This window comes from Syzygium oleosum, unplaced genomic scaffold, assembly GCF_021117445.2.
Source record: "Syzygium oleosum isolate NSW1041296 unplaced genomic scaffold, Sole_v2.1 Sole_v2.49, whole genome shotgun sequence".
Lineage (NCBI taxonomy): Eukaryota > Viridiplantae > Streptophyta > Magnoliopsida > Myrtales > Myrtaceae > Syzygium > Syzygium oleosum.
Genome location: NW_026607533.1, coordinates 1656305 through 1680239, shown reverse-complemented (window position 1 = coordinate 1680239; position 23935 = coordinate 1656305). Strand labels below are relative to the sequence as shown.

The 23935-nt window shown below is 42.2% G+C and overlaps 4 protein-coding genes across 4 annotated transcripts; all 4 read left to right on the top strand.

Moving 5' to 3' along the window:
* The first annotated feature begins 9176 nt into the window (after nucleotides 1–9176).
* On the top strand, nucleotides 9177–10397 carry LOC115661481 (uncharacterized). The gene is made up of 2 exons (XM_030583756.2): nucleotides 9177–9971; nucleotides 10300–10397. Exons 1-2 carry the CDS (start codon nucleotides 9218–9220, stop codon nucleotides 10395–10397), a joined length of 852 nt encoding a protein of 283 aa, XP_030439616.1. The 5' UTR covers nucleotides 9177–9217.
* A 312-nt stretch (nucleotides 10398–10709) lies between these two features.
* On the top strand, nucleotides 10710–11940 carry LOC115661482 (rust resistance kinase Lr10-like). The gene has a single exon (XM_030583757.2). It carries the CDS (start codon nucleotides 10777–10779, stop codon nucleotides 11938–11940), a length of 1164 nt encoding a protein of 387 aa, XP_030439617.2. The 5' UTR covers nucleotides 10710–10776.
* Nucleotides 11941–15444: 3504 nt separating this feature from the next.
* Nucleotides 15445–16587, top strand: LOC130136747 (uncharacterized). The gene has a single exon (XM_056307046.1). The coding sequence runs from the start codon at nucleotides 15689–15691 to the stop codon at nucleotides 16439–16441; it is 753 nt and encodes a 250-aa protein (XP_056163021.1). The 5' UTR covers nucleotides 15445–15688; the 3' UTR covers nucleotides 16442–16587.
* Nucleotides 16588–16787: 200 nt separating this feature from the next.
* On the top strand, nucleotides 16788–18371 carry LOC115663092 (rust resistance kinase Lr10-like). The gene is made up of 2 exons (XM_056307041.1): nucleotides 16788–16947; nucleotides 17048–18371. Exons 1-2 carry the CDS (start codon nucleotides 16926–16928, stop codon nucleotides 18238–18240), a joined length of 1215 nt encoding a protein of 404 aa, XP_056163016.1. The 5' UTR covers nucleotides 16788–16925; the 3' UTR covers nucleotides 18241–18371.
* Nucleotides 18372–23935: the final 5564 nt, after the last annotated feature.

The following is a 23935-nucleotide window of genomic DNA, read 5'->3' as shown; positions in this document are numbered from 1 at the left end:
TTGATGGAAATGGCTGATGAAAGGAAGAATCTGGATGCAGACCAAAGCATTCGAGCCAGATTTACTTTCCATCCTGGGTTTACAATTATCAAAGTGTGGTAAAGAACATTCAAGTGGAAGAAGTTAGTGAAGAGAATATGAAGATATTAAAGAAGAGGATAATAGTGGCTCTTTGGTGCATTCAGTTGTATCCTATCCATCGTCCTTCAACCACAAAAGTATTTGGAATGCTGAAGAAGTAGATAATCTACAAATGCCTTCCAAGCCATTCTTTTGTCCAACAGAAGCGTCAGCTGCTAGGGATCATGTTGGTACCGAGGCTGACGGACACATGGACACCATATCACCTTCAAAGTACTGCAATAATTTATCAATATACGCAGCTTGAGTATAGTAGTATTATTAGACGAGCATATGAGATATTCAAATCACTAAAAAAAATAGTTCAATGGGTTCTTCAACATATCCTTATTTGGTGTTAACAAGTTTCTTAAGTAATTAGCCCAAAATATCGTGGATGATGTCACAAAGTTATTTTACATATTTGAATAAAGTGTGTTATATAATGTTAATTACCATACTAATAAAAAGTGTGTCGTGTTTCTCCACTTTTCATGTTTCTAAATACACTTAGGATGCCAATCTGCCTTCTCAAGATGATACCGCGGTAATAAATATACATTACAGACCCAAAATGCTTCCACGTCATCTTTCTTCATCATACGCATTAGACGGCCGACTCGACAATGTTTTTGCCGAATCGCACAACAATCATGCATTGTTGACACCTATTTTTGATTTGCCCAAAATTAATTACACAAAATTTAGGAATTAATTTTCTTTAATTCCTAAAACAAAAAAATATTTCTATTTAAATGCATTGCATATAGGAATTAGGTATATTTGCATTAATAGGGCCTATTTGAGCATATTTTCTTAATTAATCCTTAAAAAAAAAAAACCGAGTCGGGCCGGGTCGGGGCTGGGCCGACCCGGCCCTTTTCTTTTTTCTTCCTTTCCCCCGGCGTGGGCTCGGCCCACTTTTCTTTTTCTTTTTCTTCCCGCGCGAGCTGGGCCCGGCCCGGCCCAGCTCCCTTCCTTCTTCCCCCTCGCCAAGCCGTCGCTCTCCTTCCCCCTGTTCTCCTCTGTCGCTGACGCAGAGGCGACGAGCGGCTGAGCGCGGCCGCCCCGTCCCCATCCGGCCAGAGCAGGATCGGGGCAGCACGCCACAGGGACTGGCCATTAAGGCCAGTCCCTTCTACCCCCGTTTCCCGATCTCTCTCTTTCTCTCTCTCTCTCCTTCTCCTCTCTGTCTCTGCACATTGAGCGGCCCCCCTGCTCTGCACCGGCCTGCCATAGCCACGAAAGTCGTGGGGTGGCGTAGGCCGGTGCAGGCCATCGTCACACGCCGACGCGGCCGGGCCCAGACTCGTCGTCGTCGGCTATGAAAGACAGAAAGAGAGAGAGGGAGACGATCGGCCATTTTTGGAGAAAAATACAGAGAGAGCGTGAGAGCGTGAGCCGGGAGAGACAGGGAGCCTCCGGCAGCCACCGCGCCTCATCCACCCATCCCCGCTGCCGAGACGACGGCGGCGACACAGAGAGAGAGAGTGGGTCGGCCGTTTTACAAAAAAAAACAGAACAGAGAGATCGTGGGAGAGAAAGAGAGGATTGGAGAAATTTTTTTTTGATCTTTGGTTTGCAGGTGGAAGAATACAGCCGCAGGGGTTCCTCAAACGAGCCAGAGTCGCCGACGATCCACCGAACCGACGTCGCCGGCTGGTTGGTCATTCTCGGCCAAAACAGAGCACCGGAAGAGAGAGAGAGACAGAGAGAGAAATCAGAGAGAAAGAAGGCATACCGAGGTTCCGCCGGAGCAAAAGAAGAACCAGCAGCGTCGCCGTCGTCCCCCGACCAGTCGGAAGCCTCCCAGACGCGCCGTAGACCGGTGAGTCGTCCCCCGGCCCGAACTGCTCTGTTCTCCCCTGTTTTTGCTCCCGGTTTGGCCGTGACCCGCGCCGGCCGTTTCGCGCGAGTCCCGGCCCATACCGCCGTCCCCCGCCGTCCGTGCATCATCGTTAAAGGTAAGAACAGGTTTCCCGAGGACGGCGGGGCCTCGAAACAGGTCGGAATCTCCTGTTTTTGGTCGCGCACGCCCGGTGTTCGACAAAATGCCTCAAAGAGACCGGTTTTTAATTCGGTCGCCGGCCGGCGAGCGGCGGTCAAACGGCGACCCAGGTGGACGGCGAGGCTTGGCGGTGTTCCTAGAAGCCGATTTGGGGGCACGGCGCTGGGTCGGCCGGCGGACGGCCAATTTTGGCCTCTCCGGCGCCCTCCCCGCCGGTGCAGTATGTTCGGGTCGGATTCGACCCGAATCAACAGATCCCGACCCGATCAACGCCCGGGTCGGATCCGTTGACTCGGGTCGGTTCCGACCGACCCGGATTAACAGATCCGACCCGGGTCAACGCCCCGGGTCGGATTCGTTGACCCAGGTCAACGCCCCGGGTCGGATCCGTTGACCCGGGTCGGATCCGACCCGACCCGGTTAATATTATATTATTATTTTATTTTATTTAAAAAAATTTAAAAAAAATAAAAATTTAAAAAAAATTAATTTTTTTTTCTTCTTCTGTATTATTATTATTATTTTTTCTTTTTTTTCGAAAAAAAAAATTAATAAAAAAAATCTTTTTTTTTTAATTATGTTATATCTTAATGTTTAATTTATGGTAGTATTATTATGCATAATTTACCATGTTTAAATTAGATAAGCCTAGGATTGCGCGGTAATATTTTGCATGTTAGTTTTTATTATCGTTGTATTATTATGCATGATTTTAATACAATCGCATGAGTTGTTGTGTTTTGAATGTCATCTGACTTAGTTAAGGTTAGAACCTTAGGCTGCATGCATTGTTGTGTTCCTGACTGCTAATCGTTTCGATTATGCACTCGACGATCACCTCACATGTTAGGAGAAAGGTCACAAAATCAATCCAAATTGCCGACAAATGTTTTGAAATGAACAGGGTAAAAGGTACAGAAAGGGCATTAGTTATCCAACTAGTGTAACCAAGTCCCCGAATTCAGTTAATCTCTGGTTCGTAGGAATAGGGTGATTCTCCCATCACCCTATTTGGGTTTCTAATCGGCCCACCCCAAATCGATTAGTGGCGACTCCTTGGTATAAACCACTTGCATGTTAAATACTTAAACCCTAAGTCGCGATATGGTATGGGCTTGGGAGGGCTCGAGTTAAGTCCCGAACCTAGACTTAGCACGTACCAGGCGAGCCCCCCTTTTTTGCATGTTGTTTAAAAAGGGCTCGGGAGTTCGGTCGCGACATGCATCATTGTTGCTGTTGTAATATTTAACTAACGCGGAACCTAACCCGGATCTTTCAAATTAAGTCAATGCGAAAATCACCAGAGAAATAACGAGGAATAATAAGAAGGCCAAAGTTTACGTGGTTCGATCCGACGTATTGATACCTACATGTGACATTCCGAATTTCGAGCCATTTTTGGGATTTATAAAACGTGTAATTCGTCAGTGTGCTTATATTAAAATCTCGCCCGGGAACTGATCACTCCCGGTTATTGTTTTTAAAATTGAGATTTCGCTAGAATCGCACTCGATCGAATTTGACCGTTATTTAGAACCCAAACTTTGGTGTCGAGTTTCTCGGGGTTTCGGGACGAATTTAATTGGATGGTGTCAATATTATTGTGGCCAACCTCGATGTTACCCGGGATATGGGAAAAGTAAATTTTTGACCGGGTACGAATGTGGACTGATAGACCTCTCTCGCGGTGTGTGTTTTTATTAATACCCTTTGGCCAAATCCTAAATTATTAATTAGGATTTTTCGGGGACCGTTAGATCGTTTTTGGATTCGAATCGTAGCCGTTGGATCGCAATTATCGCGATTTGACTATTCTCTCTCTCTCTCTCCTCCCTTCTTTTCCACGCCGGTCTCCCCCCATGCGTCTGACACCCCACCCACTCTCACCAGCCCCCATCATTTCCTCTCTTCTTCCTTTTCTTTTCTTTTCTTCTTTTTCTTTTCTTTTCTTCCCTTCTTCTTCTCCTTCGCTGGTCTTGCTTCTGCCGGCTTCTGCTTGTTGCTGCTGCTGCTTCTTGCTTCTTCTCACTGCGTCGCCGGCCATCTTCGCCGGGACCAGCTCCGCCGCACGCCGCCTTCCTGCCGCGAGCCGCCGCCATCCCGGCTTCCCTCTGGCCGAGCAGCTCCACACCGGCCACGTCCTCAGCCCCGTCGCTGGCCTGTCTCGGCCAAGCGCGAGCCGCGCCGCTCGCCGGCCCAGCCGCCGTCCGTCCACCGTCGCTCGCCACCGTTGTCCCCGCCGCCGGGACACCACCATCAGCCGCCGTTCAGCCCTTGAACCAGCCCCGCCCAGCCACCACAGCAGCTGTCTCCCCTCGCCACGCCCGTTCGCCGCTCACCGGAGCATTCCGAGGACACCGCGGACCGCCCTCGTCACCGCCGTCGTCCTCGCGTCGTCGCCGGCGTTAGCCGAGTAAGTTAACCCCTAATCCCGTGTTTAGGGTGTTAAACTTGCTTAGGGTAGTTGATTTAAGTTTATGGTAAATTAAGTGGGATTAGGTGATAGGTTATCGGTAATTATTTGATAGGCTATTGATGGGTTGCGATAAGCTATCGTGTAATTGTGATAAGTTATCAGTTATTTTATTGTTATTGATTATTTTATTAAATAAATTATTTTCGGAATTTAAATATTATTATATTATTTAATAAATTAATTCCGTATTAAATATTAATATTTTATTATTAATAATTAATTTTCGGAAATTAAATATTATTATTTTCGGAAAATTTCTAGCGTCAAATTGTGATGCCAATGTTGGTTTTCGCCGTATAAGTTGGCGTATTTAGAAAATGATTTGAATGATTTTTGATTCGAGGAAATATTTTGACATTTTGGAAAATTAAATTATTTTCGGATATTATTAATTAATTAATTCCGAATTTAATTTATTGTTATTTCGAAAATTTTATAATTTCAAATTATGATTTCTAGCTTGAATGTTGGCGATTTTGCTGCGAATTGTCGAATTAAATTGATTTTATGGCAAATTGTTTGATCGAAAGTTTCTGTGGAAAAATTTATGAGACTTTTGGAATTAAATTATTTTATTCTGTTATGCCAAGTAATGTTAGTGATGCTTGGTGGTTGATATTCGTGTTTGATATCGAAGCTTGTGAGAATTGATTGACTGCTTGCATGTGTGGCCACTTGGTATTATTGCATGACATTGAGGAGAGCACGATTCATGTATGCATGGGCTAATTGAGAAGATAATAATTGGCCGGAATGCTTGTGTGCTCGTGTGGTCACACGTTGGAGCCATCTTGCTGTGTATCGCTTGACGATGCCCGATTTATCGGATGCCTGGGGATTATCTGGAGTACCGATACCCCGGATGCCTTGTCGCGGCCTGAGGCCGGACTCGATGCTCCTTACGGGATACCATCTTACTGTGTATCGTTTGATGTTGCCGTATTGGAATGCCGTCATCCTGTGTATCGTTTGACGTAGCCGTGCCCGACGGGGCGGGACGGAGCCCGATTTTTACCGGTAGACCGCCATCTTGCTGCGTAACGCTTGATGTGTGGTGGCTCCGAGGGGGCGTAATAATTGGAATACGTGTGATGCATAGTGTTTGATTATGGGGTAGAAACTGCTAGGCATGGTATGGGACGTGCCCAAGCGGGTTTTGCCTTATAATCGAGACACGCGCGACTGTGTTGCATTAATGCATGGAAAATCTCGTTAAATGCTTCGAGTATGTGACATATGCATTTCATCAACGTGTGTACCAAGGCGAGGTGAGGATGCTTGTGGTTGTTAATGATGTTGTTGTTGCCGTTTCGCCTGTTTAGGGACCCCCGTGCGAGTTGGCCTTCTAAGCAGGGCTTAGGCCGTTAACTTATTGAGATTTTATCTCATTTGTTATTGTTAAACCTTTTTCAGGACCTTAGCTTGTCGTTGCTTCCTATGCGGTTTGGAGTACCGCAGTTTTTGGTTGGTCCTTGAGGGTTAGGCCTGGAAGCCGATCTTTTGGATGGAGTAGATTAACCCTAACCTTTGTCTTTTGCTGGCTTTTTCGAAAATGCCCGGAGTGGGCCTGTAAGTATGTTCCCAGGGGTTAATCAAGTGAATATTAAAATGGCTTTTGTTATGTCTGGTTTTTCCTCTGCTATCCCTGTTTATTATTGTTGTCCGGGGATTGTTGTGTTCACTTCCGCATGTGTACTAAAGGATAAAATGAAGGGTCGGCGACGGGTCCTGGGACGTCGCATTATAACGACCGTAGCGGGATGTCGTGCGCCCGCGGGATTCGGGGCGTGACACTACATCCACGGAGAGAGCCAGTAGCAAATAATTCATTAATAATCGAGAGAATTTAAGTTTAGAATCGCTCACAACGCTCGAGCATTTCTAACCTAAATTCAACCCAAACCCCAAGTGTTATACAAATAAACAACTCATATGGATAAAATTACTCACAGTACAAATCTCCGGGTTCATATTCGTGGAACCAAGTGTGAGATTTTGGTGGGATCACTGCCAACTATTCTAAAAGCTTAAGCTGTTAGATGAATGCATGATTTAATATTTAATTATTCTAACACTCTCCTCACGCTTAATCTGGTTTTTTTACCTAGTACTAAGCGTTGACATATTTAATTAGGGAGGCAAATAGGGACTGGAAGATTTGAACTCAAGATCTCCTACTTTGATATCATGTGAGATTTTGGTGAAACCATTGCTAACTATTCTAAAAGTTTAAGTTGTTAGATGAAGGTGTGGTTTAAACATTTAATTACTCTAACGCCGAGAACGAAGAACATCGTGCGCGGCCTAAACTTCTTGAAGAGAACTCATGGCATCCTTCACTGTTCTTGTTCTTCGTGCGGCCACTGTTCATCCACTGAGGACTCTTCACTGTGCGGCTACATTTTTCAAGAGCAGAGCCGAGAGAGAAGACCCACTTCTGCTTTCTTGCTCCTCTTGTGCGGCTACTCACCAGGATAGGATAACCTAGGATTTTTTTTGAAGTATCCCTCTGGGCGACTATAACTAAAAAAAAAAATAGGGGTACGTTTGGCAATCATTCTATTTTCGAAAATAATTTCTGTTCAGAAATGATTTTCTTTTATTCCGTGCTCGGGAACAATTTCTAAGCATTTGAAGGTATTTGGTAATTACTCAAAATTTCTATCCTTGGAATAGAAAAAGAACAGAAATGCGTTTGGTAACTGCACAAAATTTCTTTTTATTAATAATATTTTAAATTTTTAAATATTTCTTTCCTTTTTTTTTTTTCTTCTTCCCCTTCCTCGGCCATGGCCAAGTCGCCGGCGCCGGCGACCGGCCACAGGCCAAGGCCGACGAGGGCGTCATGAGGGCCACCCTTGTCGGCTCCGACGAGGTCGCCGCCTAGGCGAGGGCCGCCCTCGCCACATCTGGCAAGGGCTGGACCCTCACCGTCGCAGTCGCCAGATCTGACAAGGGCAGTTAGTGGCCGGGGCGAGGGCCGCCCTCGCCAGATCCAAGGTTGCCCTTGCCCAGGCCGTGAGCAGCCCTTGCCGGATCCTGCGAAGGCGGCCCTTGCCCAGGCCGCGAGCCACCCTTGCCGAATCTGGCGAGGGCGGCCCTCACCCAGGTGGCGAGGGTCCAACCTTCGCCCTTGCCGGTGTCGCCCATGCCAAATCTGGTGAGGGCGGCCCTCGCCCAGGTGGTGAGGGTCTAGCCCTCGCCCTTGCTGGCGAGAGCCGCAATGCCCTCGCTGGCGACCAGCCACAGGCTAGGAAGAAGAAGAAGAAAAAAAAAAATTCTTTTCCATTTCAAAATCTTGTTTTCAAAATTAAGAAGTAACTTTTTTTTGCTTCTTGATTCTGTTCCAAAACTGATTTTGGGAATAATTTTTTGTAAATTTGTGCCCGGGAATAAAAAATTTATCAAACGGATTTCTGTTCCAAAACTGATTCTGGGAACAAAAAAAATAGAAATAATTACTGTTTAGTCGGTTGCCAAACGTGCCCTAGAGCAGCTAAAGAATAGAAAACCCTATATCTCTTTTGTTTTGTTCTGTCTCGTCTTGGCTCAGATATGGGAGCCCACGTCCAATGAGTCAACAGCCTATGCTTGCTTTGACTTGGATCTACCACATAACCATATAAATATTACACAAAGAAGCGAGGCCCTTCCTATTGTCTTTTAGCGTGTGAGTTTGGATTCCACTAACGACTAGAACTCGAAACATAATTTAACAGTTGCTGAACAAGCGAATCTCATCATCAATAAGTACATGACCTGTCAATCTAGTTTACAAGAGTATTAAATTAGTCCAATCTTAAGGGGTTCATATACCACCATAAACTTTATTGATTTACTAATATTATTTATATGTTAGATCGATTTACTAATTTTATAATCATTTGCATTGATATTTCATTTTGTGGAAAATCTGATAACCAAATCAAAGAAGGGAAAGTAGAGTCTTCCAATTATGATTTCAAATGCATCTCTCTCTCTAGTTGCTTGTAACTTCATCGCATATGATTCATGTACATCTTCCATAAATAAAAAAAAAGTGACCTCACCACGTGCAGCGCACATGACATTGTACCAGTATGTAAGAGAAGCCACGGACCATGTTACACCCGAAAGTAGAATTTGAAAATTATAAAAGTCGAGATTTCTAATAAAAAAAAGAATAAACATGGGAAAAATTTATTGTTTTAATAAGATATATTTAACATCTTCAAGATTAAAAAAAAACAAATTATTTTCAAACCAAATGCATAACGCGTCTCCGGCTACAAGTAAAGGTCACGTATTATTCGCTTCCCAAGATTTAAGGAATTATTGTTTATGCGTTTAGCGTTTTGCTGTTGCTCTTTATTTCCCCCTTTCGTCTTGCAGGCCGGCCAAGGTCGATTGAATCTTTTAGTTTCGTCGCCGCCAGTGCATAAATGTCTCCATTTGTGCTTGTCTCGCACGTTGCCCGGTTTTTATATTCCCAAATCACTCACCTCCACACAATTAGATGTGGTCGGAGATTGTTCGCTCTCTCTGTTGATAAATACACTCCTCATTATTTCATCTCAACACTAAACACTCTGATTTTGCTTATTTGATGAGTGCTCTCTCCTATTGCATAAGCTATGCACAAAGATCAACTCCTTTTTCTTCTTCTTCTTCTTCTACTAATTCTACCTCGGTCTTTTAGTATTGCCGTTGAAAATAATCGGTGCACCACCTTTTGTGGCGAGGTCGCCAACATAAGCTACCCATTTCGGCTGAGAGGCGACCCGAATGTCTGCGGCGACCCTAACTATGAGCTAGCCTGCATAAATAACCGCACTGTTCTCGATTTGTACTCGGGCAATTACTATGTACGGTATATCGACTATACCAACTACACGATTAGGGTTGCTGATGTCGGGCTGCAAAAGGGCAATCGCTCGTCTCTCCCTCTCCGCTCTTTGTCGTGTGGCTACTTCAGCTACAAACCGGATCGGTATAGATGTGGGGGATACACGTTCAATAGTCGAGAGTTATCCAAGACTGTTTCGATTGTGAATTGTACGAAGGCCGTTGGCTCTCGGTTTTACATTGACGCTTCGTCATGCCTTGATGGGGTCGAATTTTCAATTTTTTCTTGTACAAGAAGTCGATTATATATCATGGTCGATGCAAATGTGTCGAATGTGAAAACTGCATGCACTATAGAACTTATGGCAATGATACCATGGTGGGCTGATGGCGACAATCTTCGTTCCTATGCGCAAATTCATGATCTGATGGTTTATGGGTTTGAGCTTTCATGGCATCCAATCGCCTGTAAGATTTATTGCAAAGATTATAATGTGTGCGACATTAACGACAAGCACCAAATTCAGTGCAGAAACAAGAAAGGTAAGGATTTTTGAGTTAGTTCAGTTTCCTTAAAAAATAAAATATATTGCGAGGATATATTTGGTCAAAAACCTGTGAAATTTCATCTAAACGTGAATTTGAGCTTGGTCATCTGTATATCCTTCCAATGCCCACGTTGTGGTATTTTATAAGTATAGCAATGACTACATTTATATTCATTTATTAATTTAAGTAATTCGAATTCCGCCAGTAAATCTTATTGGATTGAACTTGATATACTCAATTACTCATTGCTTGATTGTGATCTAAATAAGTATCTTTTATATTCTTCAGCTTTCACTTGTCACATATTCTTTATCTTTTGCAGATGAAGGTGGCTTCGATTTCCTCACCGATATCGGCCAATCTATTGAAGTGATCATGCGAAGAGGCATCGGTAACATTAATACAATCTTCTCATTGTGAAATCAAGTTAGTGTTTCTAAATGAAAACACTTAACACACCCACAATTTGGTTATTCGTATAACAATAAATACATTATATATTCATTTCTTTATCTATTTAATTCGAATTCCGCCCACAAATCCTAGTGGATTGAATCAATATACTCATTGCTTGATTATGGACTAATAAGTATCTTTTAAATTTTCTTCAGCTGTCACTTGTTACAAATTCAATCTCTCTTGCGTAATAGGGATCAGCCATTACCTCGATGCGATGCTCTTGCTCTTTGGCATTGGTAACATTACTACATCTTCTCATTGTAAAATTGACTTTATATTTCTAAATGCAAACATTTAACACACCCACAAATTGGTTATCGAAAATACAGTGTTTCCGTGCATGGTTGTGAAATTCATCTTGGGAGCCCCATGCATGATGATGTTGCTAATACGCAAATGGAGGGGAAAACACTTAGCAATGGATCAAAACGTTGAAGAATTTTTACAATCTAATAATAACTTCTTGCCGATAAGGTACTCTTATTCAGACATCAAGAAAATCACAAGGGGTCTTAAGGAAAAACTAGGCGAGGGAGGGTACGGTTCCGTGTTTAAAGGAAGAATCCGGAGCGGTCGTGAGGTGGCGGTCAAAATTTTGAAGAAGGGAAAAATGAACGGGCAAGACTTCATCAGCGAAGTGGCTACCATTGGAAGAATTCACCATGTTAATGTGGTTGGACTCATAGGGTTCTGCTTTGAGGGCTCGAAACAAGCTCTTGTTTACAATTTCATGCCCAATGGGTCTTTGGATAAGCACATTTTCTCACGAGAAGAGCGGACTTCTCTCGATTGCAAAGAAGTGTACAAGATTGCTCTCGGAGTGGCTAAAGGGATTGAGTATCTTCATCGAGGATGTGACATTCAAATTCTACACTTTGATATTAAGCCTCAGAATATCCTTCTCGACGGGGATTTCACCCCAAAAGTTTCCGACTTTGGGCTTGCTAGGTTGTATCCTACAGACTACAATACCGTGTCTCTAACTACTGCAAGAGGAACCTTGGGATACATGGCTCCGGAGTTGGTCTTCAAGAACCTTGGGGGCGTCTCTTACAAAGCTGATGTCTATAGTTTCGGCAAATTGTTGATGGAAATGGCCAGTGGGAGGAAGAATGTGGACATGATTGTAGAGTGTTCCAGTCAGATTTACTTTCCTTTATGGGTTCATGACCAACTTAGTGAAGGATTGGATGTTCCGGTGGAAGAAGTAAGTGAGGAGAATAGGAGAATAATAAAGAAGATGATAATAGTTGCTCTTTGGTGCATACAATTGAATCCTAACGAACGCCCCTCGATGTACAAAGTCTTGGAAATGCTCGAAGGAGAAGTAGATGATCTACAAATTCCTCCCAAGCCACTGTTTTGTCCAACAGAAATGTCAACAAGGGATGATAGAACTTGGACTGACAATGGCAAAGATACTATACCCACTTCATCGACTAGTGAAATAACTTATGACGATTATCAATTTGAGCATACTAGCACTAGTATCACACAAGTATAGAGTCATGTTAATAAAATTTGATCCTCATATGTGGCAAATAGAAACGGGTCATATTGATGATGTAGGTGTTCTTTTGATGGCCATTATATGTTTATAACTATGTTTTTGAATCTTAACTGTGAGTGTATCATCTTTAGCATTATCATATTAATATTGTCATTAATTGTAATTTGGACTATCGGTTCGAATAGTAAACCTAGTGACGATTTTTAAGGTAGTCCTACGAGAAGCGAGTTTGGGTTTAATTTCTAACATGACCATTCTATTTACGAAGAAGAAAGAATAGAATGGTGAGTTGCATCATTTACAATTTCTCTGTTTTTGGCCTCCAAAAATTACAAAGAGCACTTTGCGGTAACAGTTTCCTTGATTTTGGGATACAAAGAGAAATAACAAAAAGTTAAAGTTGACAAAATCCGGAATAACAGAAAGAACGCGTTTATCGTTTATCCCCGTGATCTTGTCGAGATCTCCCTCCTCATTTCTAAATTCCATCTCCACTCTCTTCTTCTTGCGCTATAGTTTCTCGACACTTGCGCGAGAGAAGAAGACGAAGACGAAGAAGAAGGTGATGAGCGGCCAAGGCGAATCAGCAGCGACACGTGCGTGGTGGGAACGCCGGTGGAGCCCCGGGCGCATCCCGTGAACCAGCACGCCGCCACCTGGATTGCCGGCGAGGCTCGCCCTGCAAGCTTCCCCTCCAGCTATTTGAATGCCACCCCGAGTGGCTCGGCCTCTGGCAAAGCAGCGGCGAGGACCCGTGCGTCCACGTCGCTCCGATGAATGCCTCCGCACCGTCTGGCAGGAGTGAGTCTATGCGTATTTTCGAGTTTGAAGTTTGTGTTGTGGTTGATGATTAGGCTTTTGAGAATGGTGTTGATGAGGCCGACGCTTTGCTGGTGTTTGCAGGTCCGATGAACAAGATATTCGACGTGCTGGACAGGTGTGGGAAGAGGTTCTAAGATGCTACGCGAAAAGCAGAGGCGCTCGCGGACAATGTCTGGCATCACTGTGAGTTTTCTCTACATTTTGTCTCGCTAAACAAGTCTGTAAAATCAGATAGAAACATTTTGGATTTATCCGTGGAGACGAATCTGATTGACTATTGCTTGCTTGTATATATATCTTCTCTGTTTCTGCAATCTATGCGAATGCTTTTGGAGTAATCATTCAGTCCAAGCAGTTTGGCTATTTGTTCTGAATTTACTGCGTTTGTTTAGCACGGCGGCCTCACAACATTCCGGTCCTATGGTTTTGGAAATCAGTTCAAACGATCAGTCATCGGCTTCTTTTGCAATTACCACCTAGGAACTAAGATACTTGCTTTATAATCGGTGCATTTAATCCGCCAATTAGCAGTTGAGCGGATCAAATCCCGTGATTATTTTTCTAGAGGAGCTTCAACTTTAATGTGCAGTGCTATCTTCGGTGCGTATTCTTACATCACCAGATAAGTCACAAACTTCCCAAGTCATGATTACACGGAATGATGGCAAATGGGCTGTTTACATGGCCATGCCCGTTATGCAGTCAAAAGATGAGTCTCTCGAGAATGGAAAATACATGTAATTTTGGCTAGAAGGGGTCGAATATCTTCGTCAAGGATGCGACGTGCAAATTCTACGCTTTGATATAAAGCCTCGCAACATTCTTCTCGACAGAGATTTCACCCCAAAAGTTTCCCACCTCACGCTCACGAGATTGTATCCCACGGAATACAACACCGTGCCTCTAACTGCTGCGAGAGTAACCTTGAGATACATGGCTCTAGAGCTAGTTTATATGTGACATCCAAAATTTTCTATATTAGTTAACAACAATTTAGGATATAAACATAATAAATAATTCATCTGGGGTTTTGAATGGCATGTGTGAAATCTCAGTTGGATTATTAATTAGGTACTCATAGAAGCTGAAAGGGTTAACATGTCATATATGGACTGAGATGCAAGTACTTGAATCGTGTAGGATACATGCCTTAAGGTGATCGAAATATTCTATTATGAATATGTAAATAATTGAAGAATAAGTTCAATTTATGTAGTACTCTAACCAAATGAGGGATTGAGATTTCCTAAATTATAGTGGCTCCACGAAATGATATGTGATATTATTCATTGGTTGTTATGATGTTGTTGTGCTTCCAGGTTAAGTGGTAAGATTATCTCCTATTTTAGACCTAAAGAGTTCATTTACTAAGCTTATACTCACCCCAATATATTTTACAGATTGTTCAAGTTCGGAGTTCATGGGCTTTTAGATTAACGCTTCTGAAGATCACTTGTAAGGATTGGATCAAAGTGGGCAATGAAAGTGGAGACATGTTTTTGTAGAGAAGATTTTGATGTATATTAGCTGAGGTTAAATTATTTGTATGATTGATGATAAATTAGTTATTCATTGGACAATTAAAGTGAAGTTTGATTATTTATTCATTCGAGGTTCAGATTGCATGAAAAATTTCAAGTCACGACGCTATAAGAACCTAGGGGGCGTTTCTTACAAAGATGTTGTCTATAGTTTCGGCAAAAAGTTGATGGAACTGGCCAATTGGAGGAAGAATGGGGACGTGGTTGCAGAGTGTTCTAGTCATTTATTTTCCTTTATGGGTTCATGACCACCTTAGTGAAGGATTGGACATTCCAGCAGAAGAAGTTATCGAGGAGGATAGGAGAATAGTAAAGAAGATGGTGCATACAATGGAATCCTTGTGAACGCACTTCGATGCACAAAGTCTTGAAACTGCTAGAAGGAGAGGTGTAGACAAAATGCCCAAGCCACTCTTTTATCTAGCAGAAATGTCAACGAGGGATGACTGAACTTGGACTGACGAACGCAAAGATACCATATCCCCTTCATCAACTAGCGCAATAACTTACAAAGATTCTCATTTTGAGTATGCTAGTAATAGTATTACTCAAGTATAAAGACATCTGATCATGGCCATCTTCTAGTTGTATATATGACTATATTTATGGGCGTTAATTATGCCTCTATCATCTTTAGCATTATTAGTTTAAAGATTTCATTAGTTATATTTTGGCTTTCGAATCCGCCGGAAAAGCTAATGACAACCTTCAACATAGTGTTAAGAGGAGCAAGTTCGGGTTTCGGAGTCTTTGCTTCAAAACACAACTCGCACACAACCAGCACTAGGCGGGGGTCCACGACAATTTAGTGGAGCAAAATACCCGTTTCGATAGTTCATGACCCGTCATCGTTCTTTTCGTTAATAACTTACTAAATCCTTTATTAGTACACTTTAAATAACTTACTAAAGTGTTTTGCCACTTTAAATATGAACTGAGCAGGAAAGCGAGTGTTCAGAATGACCCGGAAAAGATGGATGAGCTTTTTGCTGGAGCTTCTTTGAATTTTGACCCAATATGGTCGATGATGATGACACCTGGTTTGCACCTTCCCCAGATACTCTTCTACGAGCTTTTCCAGGATGGTTCGCAAGCCATGAGCTTTTGACTTTTTGTCCGATCTTCGGTTGCTCATCTACGCACGTTAATCGAATTTGATAATAATTTCGCAGTGCATTATTGCCTCGAACGAACACCGGCTCTGACTTTTCAGCCGACCATTACCAAATCTCATACGTCCCATTATTGTTGGTCGCTACACCCCAAATCACTCACCTCCACACAATGAAGTTTGTAGTCGGACATTGCTCCTCTCATCTCCACACTAAACACCCTGAATTTTGCTGAGTTGATTCGTGCTCTCTCCTATTGCATAAGCCATGCACAAAGATCAGCTCCTCCTCCTTCTTCTTCTACTTCTACCTCGGTCTTTTAGTATTGCCATTGAAAATAATCAGTGCACCACCTCTTGTGGCGAGGTTGCCAACATAAGCTTCCCGTTTCGGCTAAAGGGCGACCCGACGGTTTGCGGTGATCCTAATTATGAGCTAGCCTGCATAAATAACCGCACCGTTCTCGATTTGTACTCGGGCAAGTACTATGTACGTTCCATCGACTATACCAACTACACGATTTGGGTTGCTGATGTCGGGCTACAAAAGGGTGATTGCTCGTCCCTTCCTCTTCGCTCTTTGTCGTGCCATAGCTTCTGGCTCCATCCGAATTCATATGAATGCGGGGATTACACGTTCTATGGTCGAGAGTTATCCAAGACCGTTTCGATCGTGAACTGCTCAAAGGCTGTTGCTTCTCAATTTTACATTGACACTTTGTCGTGCCTTGATGGGGTCAAATTTTCGAATTTTTCTAGTACAAGAAGGCGATTATACGCCATGGTCGATGCGAATGTCTCGTATGTGGAAACTGCATGCACTATAGAGCTTATGGCAATGATACCTGGGTGGGTTGATGGCGATGATCTTCGTTCCTATGCCCAAATCCATGAACAGATGGTTTATGGATTTGAGCTTTCATGGCTTCCAATTGTCGCTGAGATGCATTGCAAACATCGTTATTGGGACATCATCGGCAAGCACCAAATTCGGTGTGGACCCAAAAGTAAGAACTTTTGAGTTTGTTCAGTTTTCTCAGATAAAAAAAGAACTTTGTGAGGACATATCTGGTCAAAAACCTGTAAAATTTCATCGACACGTGAAATTGAGCTCTAGTTATCGGTATATCTTTTCAGAGCCCATGTGATTTGAAAATGCCCATTAAGATCGAGTAGTTAGTTAAATGCTATTGTGGTATTTTTTTACATATAACAACAAATACATTTTCATTCATTTGTTTATTTATTTAATTTGAATTACGCCAACAAATCTGAGTGGATTGAACTGAAATACTCATTGCTTGATTGTTGTCTAAATAAGTGTATTTTAGAACGCTGATAAGGCATACGGCTCAGTGGTTGGGAGGGGTGGGGATGCTCAAGTCGGGTGTTCAATCCCCAGCAGAACGCTCTCTCTAAAGCTTTCACTTGTCACATATCTAATCTCTTTTGCAGGAAATACTATCGTCGTCGCTGTCCTCTTAGGTATCGCCTGGTGTATTGAGATGGTCTTGTACTATGGCATCGGTAACATTACTACAATCTTCTTATTATGAATTGATTTGATGTTTCTAAATGCAAACGATTTAACACACCCACAATTCTCTTGCGTTTTCCCCAAATACAGCGCCATTCATAGCGGTGAAATTCATCGTGGGAGCCATGTGTGTGATGATATTGCTAATACGCAAATGGAGGAGAAGACATTTAGCAATGGATCACAACGTTGAAGAATTTTTGCAATCTAACAATAACTTCTTGCCGATAAGGTACTCTTATTCGGACATCAAGAAAATCACGGGCGGCCTCAAGGAAAAATTAGGCGAGGGAGGGTATGGTTCCGTATTCAAAGGAAAACTCAGGAGCGGCCACGAGGTGGCGGTCAAGATTCTGAAGAAGGGGAAAGCGAACGGGCAAGACTTCATCAGCGAAGTGGCTACCATCGGAAGAATTCATCATGTTAATGTGGTTGGACTCCTTGGATTTTGCTTCGAAGGCTCCAAACAAGCTCTGGTCTATGATTTCATGCACAATGGGTCTTTGGATAAGCACATTTTCTCACGAGGAGAGAGGACTTCTCTTGATTGCAAGGAAGTGTACAAGATTGCTCTCGGAGTGGCTAGAGGGATCGAGTATTTTCATCGAGGATGCGACGTACAAATTCTACACTTTGATATTAAGCCTCACAACATTCTTCTCGACAGGGATTTAACTCCAAAAGTTTCCGACTTTGGGCTCGCAAGATTGTATTCCCCTGACCACAACACCGTGTCTCTAACTGCCGCGAGAGGAACCTTGGGATACATGGCTCCGGAGCTAGTCTACAAGAACCTTGGGGGCATCTCTTACAAAGCCGATGTCTATAGTTTCGGCAAATTGTTGATGGAAATGGCCAGTGGGAGGAAGAATGTAGAGGCTGATGCTGAGTATTCTAGTCAAATTTACTTTCCTCTATGGGTTCATCATCAACTTAGTGAGGGATCGAAAGTTCTAGTGGAAGAAGTTAGCGAGGAGGATAAGAGAATAGTTAAAAAGATGATGATAGTTGCTCTTTGGTGCATACAATTGAATCCTAGTGATCGCCCGTCAATGCGTAAAGTCTTGGAAATTCTCGAAGGAAAAGCAGATGATCTACAAGTACCTCCCAAGCCACTCTTTTACCCAACGGAAATGTCAACAAGGAATGATGGAACTTGGACCGACAAAGGCAATGATACTATATCCACTTCATCAACTATTGCAACAACTTATGAAGCTTTTCATCTTGACCATACTAATACTAGTATTACACAAGCATGGATAAATATCAATAGCATTTAATCCGTTCACATTTGTGGCAAACAGAATCGGCTCGTATTAATGATGTTTTATGTGTAGCTCCCCTTTCATGGCCATCATGAGATTGTATGTATCTGTGACTATTTTAATGGATCATATTTACGATTGTATCATCTTTAGCATTTTCATATTAATGATGTCATTAGTTATATGGACTTTGAGATCAGATAGAAAATCTAGCGATGACTTCTAGCATAGTCTTGTGAGGAGCGAGTTTGGGTTTCAGAGTTTTTGCTTAAATACTAACTAGCACACAACCCACGCTACATGACTTCTTGGCACTCCAGTGGTCAAAATGTACATGTCGCTTCATGGCATACCATTTGTCGATTCGAATAAAAATGACAGATGAAGAGAAATGATAAAATTTAGGAGAGATGATAAATAACAACTTCGGTGTAAAGAAGGGAGAGTGTGAGACATTTACCTATGCAATAAATAGGGGAGATTTTTGTTGACTTTTTGTTTTATCGAAAATCGCTTAAAAATTTAATCAGAGAATAAAATGGGACATCAAAAGATGACCTCTCCGTTAAAAACATTAATAGATTGGATTAATTAAATTCTTATTTCTTTTACTAGGTTGCTAAGGTTATTTAGTGGTAAAGTGGTAAATGTGCTCTTAAAAATGATGTAAGTTTTTCTTTCCAGGTTCATTGTCTATGGCTATTTCGGGTAAATTACGACCCATAAAATTACAATTGTAAACAAGTTATGACTATTATAGGTAAAATTACAACTCATAAAGTTAAGTTACTACCTACAAGTGCCACCAACTTTATGATAATTTCAGGTAAATTACGACAAGTTCCGGGAAATTATGGCTAAAAGTGGGATAGCTCCCGCTATTTTGCCTACGGGACCTAGAAGCACCCATAATTGATATCTTTCAGACCTACACAAATGTCCTATTTTGAATTTCCGATTGATGCTAAGTGGACCTCATGAGAAGGTTTTAGTGATAAAGAATCCATTGACAAAATCTCATTCCGAGTAATCATACATGACATATCAGTATTCAGTTTTAGTTATTTGGGCTGCTTCACACTTTAATTTAGATTCACATGCCTCTAGGCCTCGTGTTTTTGTTCAAGGCCTAGGCACCAGAGTCTAATCCCTGAGGTCTCGGGCTTGGGAGCTGGAATCCCAAGTTCATCCCGACTATCATGTGCTCAACCCTTGAGTCTCCGTCCCGTCCTCAGTCCTCGTCGTGCCAAGCTTAAGCACTAGGATCTCGATTTCGGGCATTGGGGTTTCCAGGCTGTCCTGGAGGTCTTGAGTCGAGGCCTTAGGATCTCGGGTGTTGGGGACTTGAGATGACATTCCCCTCCTCGCACAGTTAGCGATAGCAAGAAGTAATGGACTTAAGACTATTCGATGATGGAGCATAATTATGATGAAGGTGGAAGTCAATTAAAGGTTGTTAGGTAACTCCTTATTATATTTCAAAGAAATCCCATCATATGAAATATTCCAGCTACAACAATAGTCCTTTTTTTCTGAATGAAAAGCTTAGGAGTAGAATTTTTATTCTTCAAGTAATTCAATTTTACCGGAATCAAACAGCTAAACAAGGCCTAAAGCAAACCTCCCAAATCGTAATAAACAGCTAATGCAAGTCTCTCATTCTGACTTGGGAGGTAAGGAATGGAGAAAGTAACTTGTTTTCGACAGTTCATAGCCCATCATCCTTCTTTTCGTAAGTAACTTGTTACTATTTTCATTGGTACACTCCGAGTTATGAATTAAGCACAAAAGTGAGCGAATGTGTTACAGAATGACCAGGAAAAGACGGACGCGCTTGTTGCTGGAGCATCCTTTGAATTTTGTGACCCATCATAATCGATTATGATGACACCTGATTTGAACCTTCCCCAAATTTTCTTCCACGAGCTTTTCCAGGATGGTTCGCAACGCGTGATCTTTTTTAACTTTTTCTTCCGATTCTCTATTGCTCGTTCTCCGCACGTTGATCAACTTTGACTTATCAGCTGACGAGTCCCACACTTGTCTTGTTCTATCTTCCGTCAATCATATCTGTTAGGCTACCCACAAGTCATTCGCTTCGCAATAACGTACACGGAGTTGGAGATTTATTCGTCTTTGTGAGATGGACCAACCCTTTATATCTATTTTTTTTTTCTAAATAGGGCAACTGACAAGAGGCTGTATCATCTTCAAAAACCTTGCTCCTTTGTTTTTTTTTTTTTTTTTTTTTGATAACCCAGGAACCCCCCGCACGACCGACAGCCGGAGGGGTAAACCTGGGGTGACGCTAGCGCAGGACCCACCACCACGGCGCCACACTTAAGAATCCCTAACGACTAGGCTGGGGTTCGAACTCTGATCTCTTCGTGGGGGGACTAGAGCGCAAGCCAACGCAGCCGCTGCGGGCGGTGGTAACCTTGCTCCTTTGTTTATACTAGCTTTCCCATCCAATTCAATTCGTGACTTGAAAATGGCCATTTCCCTGTAATTTCAGTTGATTTAATTCTTCTTAATTGAAACCCTTTGCAAGTGCTTGCAACAACATTGCAATGCTATAAAAAACTTGCCCTCGTTCTTGTTATTCTTTTATGACGGCAGTGTCGCTGCGGAAAATCACCTCATGTGGCAATGTTATCAACGTAAGCTACCTATTTCAACTAAAAGGCAATCCAAGGAGCTGCAGCCACCGGAAATATGAGCTAGCCTGTGAAAATAATCACACTATTTTGAATTTATTCTCAAGTAAGTACTACGTGCAGTGAATTGACTACAAAAACCAAAATCTGGCTAGTGATATTGGGCTACAAAAGCATAATTGCTCGTCTCTTCCTCTCTGCTCTTTGTTAGGTCGTAACTTCAGCGAAGGTTTGAACCCATATAATTGTGGGAGCTACGATAGATATAACAGCTCCACATTTTCCATGACCGTGGTAGTCATGAACTGTGCAAAGACCATCATTCTCCTCACATATTTACACATTTCCAATCAAATACCAAAATATAATTATTCAATCAAGTACAGAACTCTATAGAACTCTTCAAAATTGACTCAATCCATTACTTCTGTTAAAAAAAAAAACAGTGTTAGCTGATGTGGCCAATTTTTTGCTAAATTGCCATTAGTCTTACACTTAGGACATTAAGATGATACCACGTTAGCAAATTATATTAGACGACCGAGATGCTTCCACATCATCTTTCTTCATCCTACACATTAGACGGCCAACTTGGGGGGAGGGGGGCTCAATACTCAGCAAAAATTATGCCAAGTCAGCAAAAATTATGTTGAACAACTCGTTTATCAAATATATAAATGTATATATTTCGATGGCAGGTTGATGGTGGTTATGCATATGATTGCGTCCTTCGTATGAAAGGATGGCCGTGTCAATATCCCTTTTCTTATAGAGTCATAGGTGTGACAACTTAAATGCCACCCCCAGCGATTCTGCCTCTGGCTTCCTCAACCTCACCAAAGCAGCAGCGAGAATGCCTGGTGAATGCCTCCATGTCGTCTGGCAGGAGGGAATCTATCGAGGCATATTTTCATGTTGGAAGTTGTGTTATGGTTGATGATTAGGCTTTTAAGAATGGTGTTGATGAGGCCAACGCAATGCGTTGCTGGTGTTTGCAAGTTCGATCAACAAGATATGCGACACGTTGGACTGGTGGGGGAAGAGGTTCGAAGATGCTAAGTGAAAAGCAGAGGCGCTCACAACATTGCGGTCTTGTGGTTTTGGAAATCAGTTCGAATGATCAGCCATCGGCTTCTTTTGGAATTACCACCGAGGAACTAAGATACATGCTTCATAATCTGTTGTATTCAATCCGCCAATTGGCAGTTGAGTGGGTCAAATCTCGTGATTACTTATCTAAGAGGAGCTTGAACTTCGATGTGCGGTGCTGGTGCTATCTTCTGTGGCAATAGCATAGTCCAATACTGGCTACTAAGGTTCCGTCTGAGTTAATCAATCTCATCTCCTATTCTGACTTGGAGATATGGAGGAAAATAACCTCTTCAACAGTTCATAATCCATCATCGTTCTTTCTATTAGCAACTTACTAACATTTTTATTAGTACACTTTGAGTTATGAATTAAGCACAAAAGTGACTGTTCAGAATGACCCGGAAAAGATGGACGTGCTTGTTGCTCGAGCATCTTTGAATTTTGTGACCCATCAAAGTCGATTATGATGACACCTGATTTGAACCTTCCCCAAATTTTCTTCCACGAGCTTTTCTAGGATGGTTCGCAACGCGTGATCTTTTTTAACTTTTTCTTCCGATTCTCTATTGCTCGTCTCCGCACGTTGACCGACTTTGACTTATCAGTTGACAAGTCCCTCACTTGTCTTCTTCTATCCTGGGAGATGGACCAACCCATTACTTTGATTCCAAATAGGGCAACTAACAAGATGCTATATCGTCTTCAAAAATTTTGCTCATTTGTTCATACTAGCTTTCCGATCCAATTCAATTCGTGACTTGAAAATGCCCCTTTGCTGTAAAGTCATTTGATTTAATTTCTTCTTAATTGAAACCCTTTGCAAGTGCATGCATCAAACATTGCAATGCTAAAAAAACTTGTCCTTGTTCTCGTCATTCTTTTACGCGGGGTAGTGTTGCCGCAGAAAATTCACTTCATGTGGCAACATTACCGACATAAGTTACCCATTTTGACTAATAGGCGATCCGAGAGCTGTGGTCATTGGAAATACAAGCTAGCTTGTGAAATAATCGCACTGTTTAAATTTGTTTTCGAGAAAGTACTATGTGCAATAAATTGAATTCAAAAACCACAATCTGGCTCGTGACATTGGGCTGCAAAAGGTGTAAATGTCCGTCTCGTCCTCTCAGCCCTTTATTAGACGGCCGAGATGCTTCTACATCATCTTTCTTCAAACTACACATTAGACGTCCAAGTTGGGGGGCAGGGAGGCTCATTACTCAGCAAAAATTATGCCAAGTCAGCAAAAATAATGCTGAACGGCTCTTTTATCAAATATATAAATGTATATATTTCGATAGCTAGTTAATAATGATTATGTTTAAGGTTGTGTCTTTCTTATGGAAGGATGACCGTGTCTTTGCCCATGTTCTTGTAGAGCTGGGGGTGTGACAACTTGAATGCCCCCGCGAGCAACTCGGTCTCTAGCTTTGTCATATGTGACCAAAGTGGCGGTGAGAAGCCATACATCCACGTCTCTCCGGTGAATGGTTCTGCACCATCTAGGTTTGAAGATCCTACGCGAAAAGCAGAGGCGCTCGCGGACAATGTCTGGCATCACCTTGAGTTTTCTCTACATTTCTTCTCGGTAAACGTGTCTGTATAATCGGATAGAAACATTTTGGATTTATTCATTGACGTCATTTGTCTAGCATGGTGGCCTCAGAACAGTCAATAGACGTATTTGATTGATGATTGACTTTGACTATCCCATTACTCTTTTCCCAGATTTTTTTAAATTTTTTTCATTGTATTGGCAGGGAGAAATCTAATTTATGGAATCGGTCCTGTACGTTATCTGGATCATTGAATCAGAAGATAACAATTTTCGACCAGTGGATTATTTTGAAATGACAGTAACTTACCAATATTTAAGCAAAACTAATGACTACAAGATTGCTAATGTTATTATATTTTTTCTTGTCGTTGTCAGTGTTATCGTTAATTAAGGAAAATTACGA

Excerpts from the sequence above, each read along its gene's own strand:
- LOC115661481 (XM_030583756.2), top strand. The coding sequence starts at position 9,218 with ATGCACAAAGATCAACTCCTTTTTCTTCTTCTTCTTCTTCTACTAATT. Across the intron at positions 9,972-10,299 it reads TCAGTGCAGAAACAAGAAAG|ATGAAGGTGGCTTCGATTTC; the intron begins GTAAGGATTTTT and ends TATCTTTTGCAG.
- LOC115661482 (XM_030583757.2), top strand. The coding sequence starts at position 10,777 with ATGGTTGTGAAATTCATCTTGGGAGCCCCATGCATGATGATGTTGCTA.
- LOC130136747 (XM_056307046.1), top strand. The coding sequence starts at position 15,689 with ATGCACAAAGATCAGCTCCTCCTCCTTCTTCTTCTACTTCTACCTCGG.
- LOC115663092 (XM_056307041.1), top strand. The coding sequence starts at position 16,926 with ATGGTCTTGTACTATGGCATCG. Across the intron at positions 16,948-17,047 it reads GGTCTTGTACTATGGCATCG|CGCCATTCATAGCGGTGAAA; the intron begins GTAACATTACTA and ends CCCCAAATACAG.